The sequence below is a fragment of the Eretmochelys imbricata genome, chromosome 4, assembly GCF_965152235.1.
Source record: "Eretmochelys imbricata isolate rEreImb1 chromosome 4, rEreImb1.hap1, whole genome shotgun sequence".
NCBI classification, from domain to species: Eukaryota; Metazoa; Chordata; order Testudines; family Cheloniidae; genus Eretmochelys; species Eretmochelys imbricata.
In genome coordinates this window covers 75,272,207-75,287,461 of record NC_135575.1, presented here as the reverse complement: position 1 = coordinate 75,287,461, position 15,255 = coordinate 75,272,207, and the positions used below count along the sequence as shown (strand labels likewise).

The window sequence follows — 15,255 nt, the reverse complement described above, 5'->3', positions numbered from 1 at the left end:
TTCTGAGGATCTTTCCACATTACAAAATGTTTATTTTATTTTTTATGTTTAAGAACCAGTTTATTCTGCCTACACTACTATTTTCAGCAAAATGATTAGCTAAATTTTACTTGTTTTCATATTACTGCAGTAAAATGTGTGTATAGCCTGGGCATAACGGGATAAGGTTCTTTTTCAGAAAGAGAGCTAAACGGTCAAGAATTCAACTATTATAGTTGTTACCAAAACCATTTTTTAAAAATTTTGATCGTCAGAATTGTTCTGAAACCAGTTTATAAAGCTGTGGACAAAGAATGTGATACCAACTTTTGAAACAGCTTAACACTAACTAGTTTAGTGCTGATAAAGTTCCAATGTGGACAGCCTTCTTCTCTATGAAAGGATATTGTCTATATTACATAAAGTACTGAACAGACCAAAGCTTCATAATTTCCTTGAACATGTTTTGCCATTTTTGCAAAGAAGAATCACAGGGTGAGAGCTGAGTGAAGGATAACATCAGTTCCTGCAATTTGTTTAAACCACAAGTAAAAAGTTATATGAAACACTATTTTCTAATTATGTGAAAGTGTTTTCAAATAAAGTAATTGGTTACAAGATTACAGTAGTATAAGGGAAAATACAGAGCAGAACCACAGCCTCCCAAGTCTCAAAAAAAGTCCAGTAACACTAACATTTAAGCAGAAATTTGCATGTATTTTGATAGAAAAGAAAACGTTACACTCATGAAGCAAAAGAAATAGGATGGAATACATGAAATTAATTAAATCCCTCCTCAAAGACAGACTGGAATTATTTTTAGTTAAGTACATTACAGAGAGCAAATTTAGAGCTATTGGGTTATCTTCCTAAGATTTCGAAGTAGTGCACTTGTATTTGTCAGGTGGGACCTTCCATAAAGCAAGTGGGAATGATCGGACACAAAAAGAGGGCTATATGGCTCCTGATGCACTTGCATTGACCTATTAACAAGGAGCTGTACACATGCATCCATGAGAGAAAACAGCCTAAACATTTTATGTATTATGAATTTTTTTGTAGCATGCTTATTATGGAACAGTTAAGTAAGCAATTTTTATTATTCTCAAAACCATACCTGAAAAGAGCCCCCATTAATAGTTCCATGAATTTTGCTTGGAAACCAAATGATAAGAACATCTGTTTTTCCAAATGAAAATTATTATTCTGAAATACATCCTATATTTTGCTTGAAGTGTTAAGTACATAACAGAAACAGAGAGGCACAAGAAGTTAGTGAAGCTACATTAGCAGCGATTGACCAAAATAATTAATAACAGTAAGATACTTTTTTTTTTTTTAGACAAAGCATCTTCAGTTGTTAGAGTATTAAAAATACGTGCAAATATTTAGTAGATCAGTATCTCCTTAAGAAGAGAAATGGGTAAGTGATTTAGTGATTACCGATACGGCTCAGTTTGTGTCTTTCTCATTTCCTTCTCTCGCTTGGTCAAAGGCACCCTCTTCCACAGCATACTCCAATCCCACGCTCCTCTAGCAAACCCATCTTCGTCACCACCCCCTTGGGGTATAATATTGTAAGTGTTGCCATCTACGACATCTATGAGCGGCACAGTGCATGTGGTTCTGCAGGGTTGTGGATGGTGGCAGTGAGGATGAAGTTAGGTACAAGGACCCAAATGTCACATTTACACGAATCGTAGTTCATGGGAAAAGAGGGGGAAAAATGAGATGATTTAGATATGCATTCAAAACAATTAACAGAATAAAAACAGCACTCTTTACCGATAAGGTTCAGTTTTATGCTTTCTTTTGGCCTTTTCCTTGTGGCTTAATGGAATTCGTTTCCACAGCAAACTCCAGTCCCAGGCCCCTCTCGCAAAACCATCTTCATCCCCACCTTGCTGCGGCTCAATGGAATAATCATTCCCATCTATGTAATCTATTAGAGGCACAGTACATGTAGTTCTGAAACATTTTGGAAGGGGAAGAAGAGAGCAAAATATAATTTAAGAAAGATGTGCTGTCTAATCTAATACATCTACCATTAACTTTCATTTTTTATTGAAATGTAACTTAAATGAAAGGTCAAATGTAAATATGTATCATCTCAAAAATGTAAAACTCCATTCTTATGGAAGAAAAAAAAGAATATACTGTAACAGTCCTCACGTTGATGCCAGAGCATCAAATTACACAATCCAATGGTCAGAAGTTAAAGGTAGCCAAATTCAAACAGGAAATAAGGCATTAATTACTCTCACTGTTAAAAATTTACCACTGGTACAATTTACCAAGTGTCGTGGTGGATTCTCCATTCTGGTGATTAAGAAATAAATTGTTGTTTTTTTCTAAAGTGTATGGTCTAGGAATTATTTTTGGGGAAATTCTCTGGCCTGTGCTATACAGGAGGTCAGACTAGATGATCACAATTGTCCCTTCTGGCCTTGGAATCTATGCAATGCATATTGAAAGCAGAGAAGTTATGGTGGAAATGTTGACATACCAATGCTAACACTGGCCTTCAGAAAAAATATTGCCTGGGGCAATGAGGGGGGAAAAATGGGAGACCTGAGAGGGTTAAAGGGAAGTACAGATCTCACGATTTTATAATCTTTCCATAATTGCTGCTATTTATGTGGGATCTCAGCTGTCAAAAAAAAAAAATAGTTTTAGCTCTTCTTGTTGCAAATTGAGCCTTTCACTATTCAAGTCTGAACGGTGTACTGTTGCCCTATAAAGCCATTCTTTTGGGGAAAAACCAAACCAAACTTCGCTGCTGTTGGATCAGGCATGTCTCAGCAGTGGTTTTAAACACAATGGCCAAACATTCCATCAGAAGATTCTACGTTTGCTTTTTACAAATACACTGTTCGCTGTGATCCATCAGACACAATATTCAATGAAGATCAACAGTCTCTTGTTTTTCTCCCAGTGTTTTCATCAGAGGCTCTGCTGATGCACTGACTGAATTGAAAGCTTTTTTCAATTTTTTCCTAAACACTTCCATCTTAGAGGCAAATGCTACATACAATGAGAAAAACAAAAAAGGGAAATGACAGCATAATGCTTTACCTCCAACCAGGAGACCAGAAAAGTAGCTCTTTTATTTAACTCTTTGCAAATTTCCATTTCAGGGCTTTGTACAATGGAGTAGCAGGTATCAATGCTCCTCAACACTGTGGCCTTCAGCAACAATCTCTCCTCAGGTTTTGTCTTTGAGATTGTTTCTTCAACGTTCTCCACAACCTGCCTCCCCCAGGTAAAGGGACATTAGACTGAACAGGAGCAAGAGAAGTGCTCCTATCCCAAACAACTGAAGCACCTGGAGACCTGACCTATCACCAACACAGTGGCCTTGCAGGACTTATTTCCTGGCACTTTTTAAGCCTCTGACATACTTGTAGTTAAGACTCTAGTGGTACAATAGGCTGAGGGATTCAACAGCTTTAAAATAAAGATATGCCACACTCCCATACGCCTCCTTCAACTACTGAATAAGCCAAATAAAGCTAAAACAACAGCACAGAGCAACTGCAGCATACAGGTGGTTCAAAGGATCGGAGGCAGGTGCGGTCCATTCCTTTATAGGCTCAAATGGAGTTTCGTGCACATAGGGCTTGTGGTTCCAACATTAACTACTAGCACAATGTCTGGGCATGCAGACAAGGCAAGCACATCCCAAAGGTGAGGATTTGTTTAAAACTATTCTCTAACTTTAGATTTAAGAGAAACAAATATATTTTTGTAGTAACTACCATAATTATTGCAACCTTAAGATCACACAGGCTTTAGTAGTCTGAAAATTCTCACTAAATCAAAGTTGAGCTCTTTCTCTCTCCCCAATTCCTACCTCCATTTTAAATATAATCATTTTGATTAGCTTTAATAATAATAATCTTGTTTAAGCAAGCTGCTCATTCATCTACAGTACGACATTATCACAACAGGGGGCCTGTAAGATAAAGTCATTGCAACAGACTGGATTCCCCTTAAATGTAACCCACATTTCAGTACCTCCATTAAAATAAACTAATTAGAGATTTATTTGCATGATTGTCACTTGTTACATGACAATATCTTCCACTCTGGGAGATGATGCAATAGTTGTAATGTGAACACCACACTGAATATGGTTTGAAACATGAAGATTGTTACTGTGACTATTTTTCTTCTTAGGAGGCTTTCTGAGTTGTAGAAAAACAGGATAGCGTTACCTGTCCTTAGATATAGGAGCTACAAGTGGTGCATACCAGTTAACTGCCACCTCACAATGGGCATCAAGGTAAATCAAAACCTTTAAAAACAAAAAAAGGCAGGGAGATATAATATCATTTGAGATTTCTGTATACAAATCACACATTGATTGAATTATCATATATCTTAAATTTTGACACAAATTTACACAATTTTTTTTATTACACTATGGTGTAATACCTCACAGTGAGGTTTTAAGAATTTAAGCCATTCTTATTTCAACAATGTTCATAATAAAATAACCATTTTAAGATTTGTTAAAAATATCTATTTTAATATAAAGAAAATACAAATGATTTTATTTATCAAACATTTTCTACCTTTCCAAGTTTAGCCTTCTGAGCTCCAATGCTTCTAGCTTGAATTAAACCTTCTCTCCTCTCATTTCGAAATACCTTTACAAGGCCATTCCACTGCTTAATGTACTCGTCTAGTTTTTCTTTTAAGTGCGCTATCAAATAATAATAAAAAAAGAATTTTTTCCACGTTATAATAATTAGCGTTACACTCTTAATGCAAACTAAACATAACTGACCAGATTTACTAAGGAAATCTAGATGTTCAGAACTAAAAAGGTCTCAAATACAACACTGCCGAATCTATTATTGATAAAGTGCTTATAAGTGTGATAAAGGCTTGATTTGAAGTTCTCTGATTTCATAGCAGAAGTTCTAGCTTTAGAACAGAAAAAGTTAATAGCTGCACTATACTAAGAGATTGCAAAAGTAGATTCTGAACCACCTTTCAGCAAAGACCATTGTCAATGACTCTTCACTAACACTCCTCATGATTTTGACTCGATATCAAATTATTTTGGGCAATTTGCATGATGTCTTTGTTAAGTTATCTGTTTTTGTCACCTAAAACTGCTGGGAACTTGAGGCAAAGTTCTGCCAGACCTGGATCCCCCTATCCCTTTCAACCCCCACATCCCCAGGGTCAGTCAATGCTTCCCACCCATCTCCTCAATGAGTATGTCCTTGTAGTGGCAGCTGTATTCACTAGAAGGAGAGACAAGGTAGGTGAGGTAATTTCTTTTATTGGATCAACTACTATTGGTGGAAGGTACAAGCTCTTGAGCTCTTCTTCAGGTCTGGAGAAGGAAGGAGAGCCAAATACAGGTTAGAACAGATTGTTAAGTAGAAGAGGAAACATGTTGGCGGCATCCGATGAAGTGAGCTCTAGCTCACGAAAGCTTATGCTCAAATAAATTTGTTAGTCTCTAAGGTGCCACAAGTACTCCTTTTCATGTTGGCGGCAGTCACTTGAAATGAAATGGTGTTAGATTGTTATGCATAAAGGGTTTGAAATGGGCAATTAAGGGTAGCAGATAATGTGTGTATTACAAATTGTTGTGATGAGCCATACAGCCAGCATCCCTGTAAAGTCCATGGCTTTTGGTGTCTAGCAGAGTTATGAATTTAGGTTCTCAGGCTCACTTTTTGAAGGTGTTGGCAGGTTTCCCTTGAGGACAAGTACTGAAATATCAAAAATGGAGTGATCGCTTTGTGAAAAGCATTCATCCACGGGTGACATGATGTTTTTGTCTTTTATTATTTTTCTGTGAGAGTTTATTAGAGAGCATAGGGATTGTCTGATTTCACCCACATAGTTGTTATTGGGACATTTGGTGCACTGGATGAAGTATAGCACATGTTGTGATAAGCATGTATAAGACCCATGAAGCTTGAAAGATGTGTTGTGGGGGCAGGTATTGATCATTGTAGCAATGGAGATAGGGCTGCATGTTTTGTATCTGCTGTTCTGGCGGAGTTTGGTGCCTGGTCTGTGGGGAGCTTCCTTCTGATGATGAGCTTGGTGAGGCTGGGAGTTATTTGAAGGCCAGAAGAAGATTCCTTTCAGGACATGGTCCCATTCAAATATGGGTTGTACCTATTTGATGATGCCCTGTATGGGTTCCAGTGTGGGCTGACAGGTGACAACTAGAAGAGTGCGGTCAGTAGGGAGGCCACTCAACTGGTATTAAACTGGACAGTCCCCTTTTTGAGAGGTTTGTCCCCGATCCAGACCTGAGACAAAACCCAGACATCTCTGGTTTGGTCCAATATCGGATGGGGGATGCCACTCCACCCCTCCAGCACTTAAAAATAGTGTCCCCTGTGCAACGTGACCTCACATGTGCCAGGCCGAGAGTGACGCGGCAGGGTGCTTTTAAAAATGGCTCCCTCTATGCGGGGTGACCTCACATGCACTATGTGTATGAGGGCATGCCAGTGGGGGTGGACGCAGGCTCAGGGCCGGATTAACTTTTTGTGTGCCCGGCACCAAACATATTTGTGGGTCCCCCTGGGGAATGAAGGGGCCGGGGCAAGAGCACAGCAGGCATGGTGAATTTGATTTAAATCATGATTTAAATCACTAGTCAGGAAGACGCGATTTAATCATGGTTTTCTACATAAAGTGCATTCTTGTTAGTTGTTATAACCTTAATACATATTCTTCACAACTCACAGATAGATGTAGGTTTCATTTTTAGAAGGTACATACTCTACATTTTTAAACAGTGATTTATTTTGAAAACTTTTCAGATGAGTTTTACAGTTATATCAGAAAATGAATGATTGTTTGGTTATTTCATTTACCAAAGATAATTGAAGCAGATATTTATGAAGTCATTGGGAGGTGAACTATCTGCAATTCAACCGGTTAATCATTAATATTTGGAGGATTTTCTTGCCAGGCTGTATTAGGAGGAGAACATCACCAGACAGACATTTACATTGTTTTATTTAACTACAACAACAACTTTAGGTATTCTGGATTTTTTTCTTCAGCAGCAAACATAACATTTTAACAAAAAAGCATATGTCCCTCACTTCTCACATTTATCTCCAGACTTCTTCTCCTTCTCCAGATCTATTCCACCCCCAACAATCTTCTATTCACTGAACTGTGGCTCAGCTCCTCCCCCCTGATCGGCAGCAGAGAGAGGGAGGGAGATGGGGAGGGGCGGGAAGGCAGCACGCTGGGGGAAGAGGCGGGGGAGGGGTGAGCTTGGCTGCTGGCGGAGCCTGCAGGACCAAGCTTCTGCCCACTGCCCCCGCAGGAGAGACCGATGGGCGGGGGGCAGAGAAGAGCGGGCAGGCCCAGGCCCCTTTGTACCGTGGGCCCGGCGCCATGGTAAATCCGGTACTGCGCAGGCTGTTCCTGGAAGTACCTGAATTTACAGTATTCCGGGAAGATGTGAATGACCACCTTAGTGGTCAGTGGGTTTCTTTTTCCTGTATTGAAGCAGGTTCTCCCGGGGTATTTGGATGGCTCTTTTCATGAAGAGATTCCAGGGAAATCTGCACAACATTTTGAAAGAGCAAGACTGGGAACTTAAATTCATAATTCAGCTAGACACAAAAAGCCATGGATTACAGGGACATTGTTGTATGGCTCGTTACAACAATTTGCAATATACCACACTGCCTGCTGTCCTTAATAGTCCACCTCAAACCCTTTATGCATAACAATGTAACCTCCAATTGCCCATTTAATTTCAAGTGACTGCCCCAATATGTGTTACCTCTTTTACTTAACAATCTGTCCCAACAGCTCTGTGAAGCTCAACAGATTGGAATACCTTCCACTGAAGGAAGTTGATCCAATAAAAGAAATTACCTCACCTACATTGTCTCTCACATATTCTGGGACCAACAGAGCTACAGCAATACCTCAGAGCAGCTGAAGGATGACGACTGAGGGGTGTGCACTGTGGTCCATCATCTGATGATCATATCACAAAGTAATACATAAAATGATAAAGGTGGAGAATCACTGATAGTAGGCAGAAAAACTCTGAGGCAGAGAGAAAGTTTCAGGGAGGATGGTAGGAGCCAGGCTGGGCAGCAGGGACAGGAGGGGCCATACTTAAAGGGCTCGGTTACATATTTGACAAAAAATATTTAAAAAAAGAAAAGAAAAGAAAAAAAATCAATAGATTAAGGAACAAATATATTCTGATGTGGAAATCACATCCCTACAGCACGGTTATGGAAAAAGTGTTTCATTCTTAAGGGTTAACCCTAACCTTGCCCCTAATGATTCAACTCAGAAAAGTCTGAACATGCACCAGGCCAGGTATGTCTTGTCTCCATGAAGTTGCATTGATTTAAATAAAGGTGTTAATTGAAACGGATTTCCTTAAGCCAGTGCAAAACCCAGTGTGGACTCCTATTTTAATTTAAGACTGACATGTTTCAATTTAACTTAAGTCAATTAAGAACAAGTTTAACCTACACCAAAATAAGCCACTCAAACCAAAATAAGGGTCCACACATTAGTTTGCACCAGTTTATTTAAACCAGTACAAGTTTATATATAGAAAAAGCCTTAGATTTTAGTCTTATAAATTATTACATTTTACGTCACCTTTGACAAAACTACTAAGAAGATTCCAACCTCAAAATATAAGTAATGAGATTATGCATTAATAATTGAAATAAAAATGGGATTTAAAAAAACAAAATTTATTTTTGTTCAAAATTGTATTGTATCAAAATTTATTTCAGGAATCGTGCTCCAAAAATGGAATTTTTTTTTAAACTTGCTTTCTTCCAAAGCCACCTGAATACCGAATACTATTTAACCCTCCATTAAAAAGCAAAACAACATAAAAAATTTGATTGTCAAAGTCAGTAGGGACAAAATCTGATTATCCTCTTCTCTCTCCCTTTACATACGTTTGCAAAGCTGCTGTAATTCTTTGAGGGTTACAAACATGTCACTTATACCTAAGGACTAAGTTAGGAAAAAGGACATTTATTTATATAATAAATATATATATGATGTATGTGTTATGCATTATATAGAGCAGGGGTGGACAAACTATGGCCCGCGGGCTGGATCCAGCCCCTCAGGGCTTTGGATCCGGCCCGCAGGATTGCCGGCCCCTCGCCACTCCGGGAAGCAGCTGGCACCATGGCCAATGGGAGCTTCAGGGGAGGTACTCACAGGCAAGAGCAGCGCGCAGAGCTCTCTGCCGCACCCCTTTCCCCTACCCTCCCCCCCCGAGGGGCCACAGGGACGTGGTGCCAGCCGCTTCTGGGAGTGGCGTGGGGCTGCACGCCGCTGCTACCCTGGAGCCGCTCCAGGTAAGTGGTGCCGGGCCGGAGCCCTAACCTCTCCTGCACCCCGCACCCCAATTCCCTGCCCTGAGTCCCCTGCCACACCCCAACCCCCTGCCCTGAGCCCCCTGCTGCACCTGGCACCCCAATCCCCCGCATCCCTCGTGCACCTCAACCCCCTGCCCTGAGCTGGCTGCACTCTGCACACCTCCTGATCCCCAGCCCCCTGCCCTGAGCCCTCTGCCGCACCCCAACCTCCTTCCCTGAACCCCCTCATACATCTCACACCCCTCCTCTGTCCCAACCCCTTGCCCTGGGCACCTTCCTGCTCACCGCACCCCCTCCAATACCCCACGCTCCCTCCCGCACCCTAACCCCCTGCCCTGCATGCAATTTCCCCACCCAGATGTGGCCCTCGGGCCAAAAAGTTTGCCCACCCCTGATATAGAGGATACATGATAGATGCAGGATAGACATTTTACAAAATGAATTTAGTGTGAATTCATAACTACAAGAAAGTTATGAAGGTATCCCACACAAATGTCCATAAAAGCTTTATACCACACCATTACTTATATGCCTCATATGTTACAAGAAGATTTAGCTCTCTGTAAAACATTCCTGATTATTAAAAATTGAATTTATTTCTAACACTTTCTGCCTACAAAGGCAGGTGCTTTAGTTATTATAAATTCACCTATGCAGGGCTCAGAGGGAACTATAAAAACTTCTAACATGGATTATGGAATGTTTTTCAATGGTAAGTATTTCAGAACTTTGAAATCCATTATCTCAGGCCCTTCCAGGCCTAGGAGCAAGTGCCTGTTCTCACTGGGAAGCTGTGAATTTCCCCCTTTCCAATATTATACAGTTCCAAAGTTTAGCCTTACAGGGATGCAAGACATCAGAATATAAAGCCCTGACATTTTATGTCTAGAAAATCTGCCACTGGCCTAGTGCTGAATTTTGTCCACCAAGCAGATACATTTTGTTTCTTCAAAAAACATATAAAGGTGGTTTCAAAGGAAAGGTTTGTTTGTTTTTAAATTAAGGTTTTATTCCTGCTATTTTTAAAAAAACCTTAGAAATATCAGGAATAGCTAGTCTGGTTTCTCCCAGTTTTGCTGAAGAACCTCCTACATGTTTCCAAATACGGAGCTCTGTCATTTAATGTAGGGGGTTCAGAGTGAACTCAATGTTTAACAAAGATTCCCTACTCAAAAGTGTTAGTAAAAACCAACCGACCAAAAATTATTATCAACAGCCTGATTAAATATTCTTTTGCCTCTCAACTGTTCAGATTTTACTTCCTTGATTGATTACTGATGTCAGCGTTTCTTTAATTCCCAAGTTATCATAGGTCCTACCTATACCAACCATTGTTGTAAACTCTCCCATGGTGATGCTACCAGTGATGCAGATCCACTGGTGCCATCAATAGGTGCACAAGCATAGACAAAGCATCAACATTAACAGATGTTTGTACCACTGTTTCATCTATATGTGCTCTGAGCAGGGTTAGCCAATACATTGGTAAAACCAGTGGTTCCCGGCCTATGCTAGCTCTTCCTTTGCCGCTACTCCTGTGGAGCTGCAGCAGTGGCAATAAAACAAGATTTTTTTAAAAAATGGTCAGTGTAGACAAAACCTAAGACAACTTGAGACCTAGTGAAAAGCTGAGATTAGGAGCCCTTAGCTGATGTAAATCAGCGTAACTCCTTTGGATTCAAATGGAGCTGTGCCAATTTATACCAGCTGAGGATCTGGTCCCTTTTGTTTACGAAGGACATTAAGACCTTGGTTCAGCAAGGTATTTAAGCATTAGCCTAACTTTAAGCACAAGTGGTCCCAGTGACTTCAATGGAACGTCATAACATTTTGCTGAGTCGAGGCCTAAATGCAAAACACAATGTTAATGCACCATTAAAGTGTACAGTTAAAACAGAGGGATTCAGGAAATATAAAAAGTAAGGTACCTGCAGCAATCAGCTGTACCCTCTCTATGTCTGACATTTGGCAAAATAAGAAAATATATTAAAGCTATACCTATGAGAAACAATGGAAAGGAAATAGTCTATATATGCACACAATGTGGCCAAGTTGACGCTGCTTTTGAAAGTTTTGCATTCTTTAGTTTTTGGATTTTAACATCCTATTAATGCATATTTTTCCATTGAAGATATCAGAATTGTGATGATTTTACTAACTTGGCATTGAATTCCTGTCATTGCTATTCTCCTGTGCGTCTGACAAAACAAGTTAACAAAGAAAACCCACCCTGGAAATTTTCTAAAACCAAAAACTATTGTGCACAGGAGAGAGTGCAGGGGGAGAGAGAAGATTGCCATTCAATAAGTAAATTACTTCCAATTGATTATTATAAATAAAGAATTGTTTTGAAAATTATTAAAGATGCATAAACAATGCTGTTTCTTTCTCATAACTAGAAAAGAACAACATTATTAATGAATAAAAAATATACGCTAATAGGTGCGATTAATGACCTTTTATAATTCTGAATCTGGGATTTAGGAACACTGCCAACAGCAAGAACATCACCTTAATCTCAAGCAACTCAATGTTCTCTCATGTGGGGAATCAGAGCTCCATTCTTCACTACTAAGAGGGCAATGCAGTTAATATAGCACAAAGCACCTGAGCTGAGACTCAGGCTTTTCAGGCAACATTGTCTGGTAGCTGCATTTAACCAGTTCCAGATAGGGAAAAAGAGAAAATTCAAATATTAATATCTTTAGCTATTGTTTTCAGTTCAAAGCAAAACAAAATTAATTTTGATTTAACTGAGCCTGTGAAAACTGTACTACTGTATGCACATGCAGTAAATCACTAACAATGATAGCATGTGTGAAGCATGCAGCTAAGAATGGCAGAGTTGTACATATATCTGACAGATTTATAAGCACACTTTACAAAATGTTCCTATGCTGGGACCAGGGCCTCTCAGAAGCCCTGGCTTCAGAAGCTTACATGATGTATAATAGCTCCATTCTTGTGAGAAGCCCCAATCTGCCAGCCTGAAAGCAGGAGATCCCCAGCTCCTAAGGTTCACAGAGACTGGCTTCATAAGATGCTTGGAATATGGCCCTCTGCTATTTTCTAGTCAAATGGTGTAAGATTATGTTTTGGTTGGTTGGTTTCCTCTCACCCCTAAAAAACATAGGAAATGCCATAAAAAAAAACCCCTCACTATGTTAAAGTTGCATGCTTAAACACACTGAAGAGAGTTAGGAAATATGATGCCACCTAGTTCTATATAATGCTTTTCAACTGTAGACCTCAAAGTGCTTCACAAAAGAAATAATATTGCCACCTCCTTTTTACAGATAGGGAAAATGAGGCACAGAGAGACAAGTGACTTGCTCAAGATCAACCAGCAGACCAGTGGCAGAAATGGGAATAGAACACAGGTCTTCTGAGTTCCAATCCAGCACACTATCCACTAGGATACATATTATATGTGTAAGAATAAGAGACTATAATTAAGAGTCTATATATTTTATATGACAATGCTAATTACATAGTCATGCTGTTTCTCAGGTAATAAAATACTAATTTTTCCTTATAATCTTAAATACACATATACCAGGGATGGCCTAACTTTCTGACCCTCCAAGCTGCATACAATAATCTTCAGAAGCTCGAGAGCTGGGGCACCGCCTGCTGGGGCTCAAGGCATCAGCCGTACAGGAAGAACTTTATGGGACTTGGGGCTTCAGTCCTGTTCCTGTTGAAACCCTGAGCCCCAGCAGGCATGCCCCACAGGACTGAAGCCCTGAGACCCCTCTCTCCGCTGGGCAGAAGCCCCTACCCCACCACCCTGCTGCAAGGCAGAGTGTCAAGATTCCCTCCCACCCCCACCAGGCTGGCAGATGGCGGGGGGGTGGGGGCGCTATGCGACCCTGTGAACCAGTTTGGCCACCCCTGACATATACTATTCTATCTTGTAGTACTAGGTCTGTTATGCCAGACAGTCCATGAAAGTCACCTATATAAAGTGGATAGTCAGTCATATTCACACAATATGAACAGTACTATGAATTCAGATTAAATACCAACAAACTTTTACTAAACAGGCCACCTAATTTTACAGTGATGTTAGCTTTTATTTAACTGGCTCAGCAAGTCCTTGAATTGCACATAAAGATAGCTGTGATACCAGCTGAAAAGTCTAATATATGGCTGCTGACTAAATTATTAAAAAAAACATATCCTTTAGAGAAACATTTACATATTATATAAAAGTCTAAACCAGCTTCTCAGATGGTGTGATTCCATTAAGGGACACATGAATATAGTGGACCATTCTTTGACAGCACTACTGGTCTAATGGATGCAGGGAAGGAGTACTTGTGAAACATCCTGATTTTAGTAAGGCTTCTGATACAGGCCTTCACGGCATTCTTGTAAGCAAGCTAGGGAAATGTGGTCCAGATGAAATTACTATAAAGTGGATGCACAACTGGTTGAAAGATTATACTCCAACAATAGTTATCAATTATTCGCTGTTAAACTGGGAAGGCATATCTAGTGGAGTCCCACGGGGGGGGGGGGGGTCAGTCCTGGGTCCAGTACTATTCTGCTCCTAATATTTTCCTACCTCATAGGGATGTTGTGAAAATTAATGTTTATTTATCATTTTAATAATGCTTTACATGCAAAAAGTCTAACCTGCTTTTAATACAATCATTTCATCCTTAAAATTAATTTCTAGGATTCATTCTTTACCAATATTCTCCTGTGAGATGAGGACAGGCAGAAGACAAGTATACTGTGTGCCAGACTGTTTAACAATACAAAGGAGAACCACGTCAGCACTGGGTCCCCACATAGCCAGATGCCCCCCATATCTCCAAATTCAACTATTCAAAGAGAAAAAGGAGTATATGGGACAGCAGATCCCAGACTCCAAGAGTAGCTCATACTCACCTATGATCAGACATGCCTTGTCCTTGCTATATACCAATCCAAGGGACAGACAGCATAGAAATGCCGTTGCGTCAAGATTTGGCAATACTAGCTCTGCATAGGAACTGCCATACCAAAAGCAGACCAAAGGTAATGTTGACTCTCACAGCTACCAGTACAAGATGCTTCAGAAGAACATGCAAAGATCCCATAATAATCATGTATACAACAACTTGCCTATAGAGGAAATTTCTTTCTAATCTCAGGTTTATGCACCTTATAAATGTTTATTTTATCTAATTTTTCTGTCTTAATACTTATTTTGCCCCTCATCACTGTAGCATGTGAAAGCTGTCCCTCCCTCCCCAGTATTTCTGGATTTAGCTGCATAATAACCCTGTGAGGTAGTGAAGTATTGTTATCTCCATTTTCAGATGAGGAATTGAGGCACAAAGAGATTAACAATTCGCCTGAAGTCAGAAAGGAAAAGGTAGAGCCCGTAACAAAACCCGATACTCCTGAATCCAAGTCCAGTGCCATAACCAAAAATTATCCTTGCTGTAGAAGCAAATATTTTTTATTCACACAGATGTCTAATCTTTTTCTGACTCTTACTAAGAATTTTGCCTCAACAACATCTTGTGGCAGTGTGTCTTTCAGATTAATTATGCATAGTATAAAACAAAGTGTTTTAAATTGAAAACTGATCAAAGAAAATAGACATCGAACTGACCCTCTCTATATCATTGATTATCTTATTTACATGTACATTAACATGCCACCTCTTGCTATTCTCTTCTCAAATCAGCTTCACTTTACATTGCCAATGAGCATTAGACCTGAAGATTTCAATACTAGGAAAACATTCTGAGAGAGTGAGAGCAAGCAAGAGAGCATGTGTTTTATAATGCATATTATATATTTAAAATCATACATATGTATACACAGCATATACATTCCCATCTTGGTTCACATCTGAGGAAAGGAAGAACAGGGATGACGAGCGTGGGCAGGAAAGACT

The 15,255-nt window shown here is 39.8% G+C and overlaps 1 protein-coding gene across 3 annotated transcripts in view; it reads right to left on the bottom strand.

The window, feature by feature from the left end:
* GALNT7 (polypeptide N-acetylgalactosaminyltransferase 7) overlaps positions 1-15,255 on the bottom strand; it is a 116,228-nt gene that overhangs the window by 26,376 nt on the left and 74,597 nt on the right. For 2 of the 3 annotated variants that reach the window (XM_077815471.1, XM_077815472.1), the window contains exons 4-6: positions 4,557-4,687; positions 4,197-4,276; positions 1,423-1,605 (exon numbers count right to left, since the gene is read on the bottom strand). In XM_077815471.1, the coding sequence (XP_077671597.1) occupies positions 1,423-1,605; positions 4,197-4,276; positions 4,557-4,687 (394 nt within the window). Of the gene's footprint in view, positions 1-1,422; positions 1,606-1,764; positions 1,948-4,196; positions 4,277-4,556; positions 4,688-15,255 lie in introns of all 3 variants that reach the window. The other variant, XM_077815473.1, reaches the window with a different exon arrangement.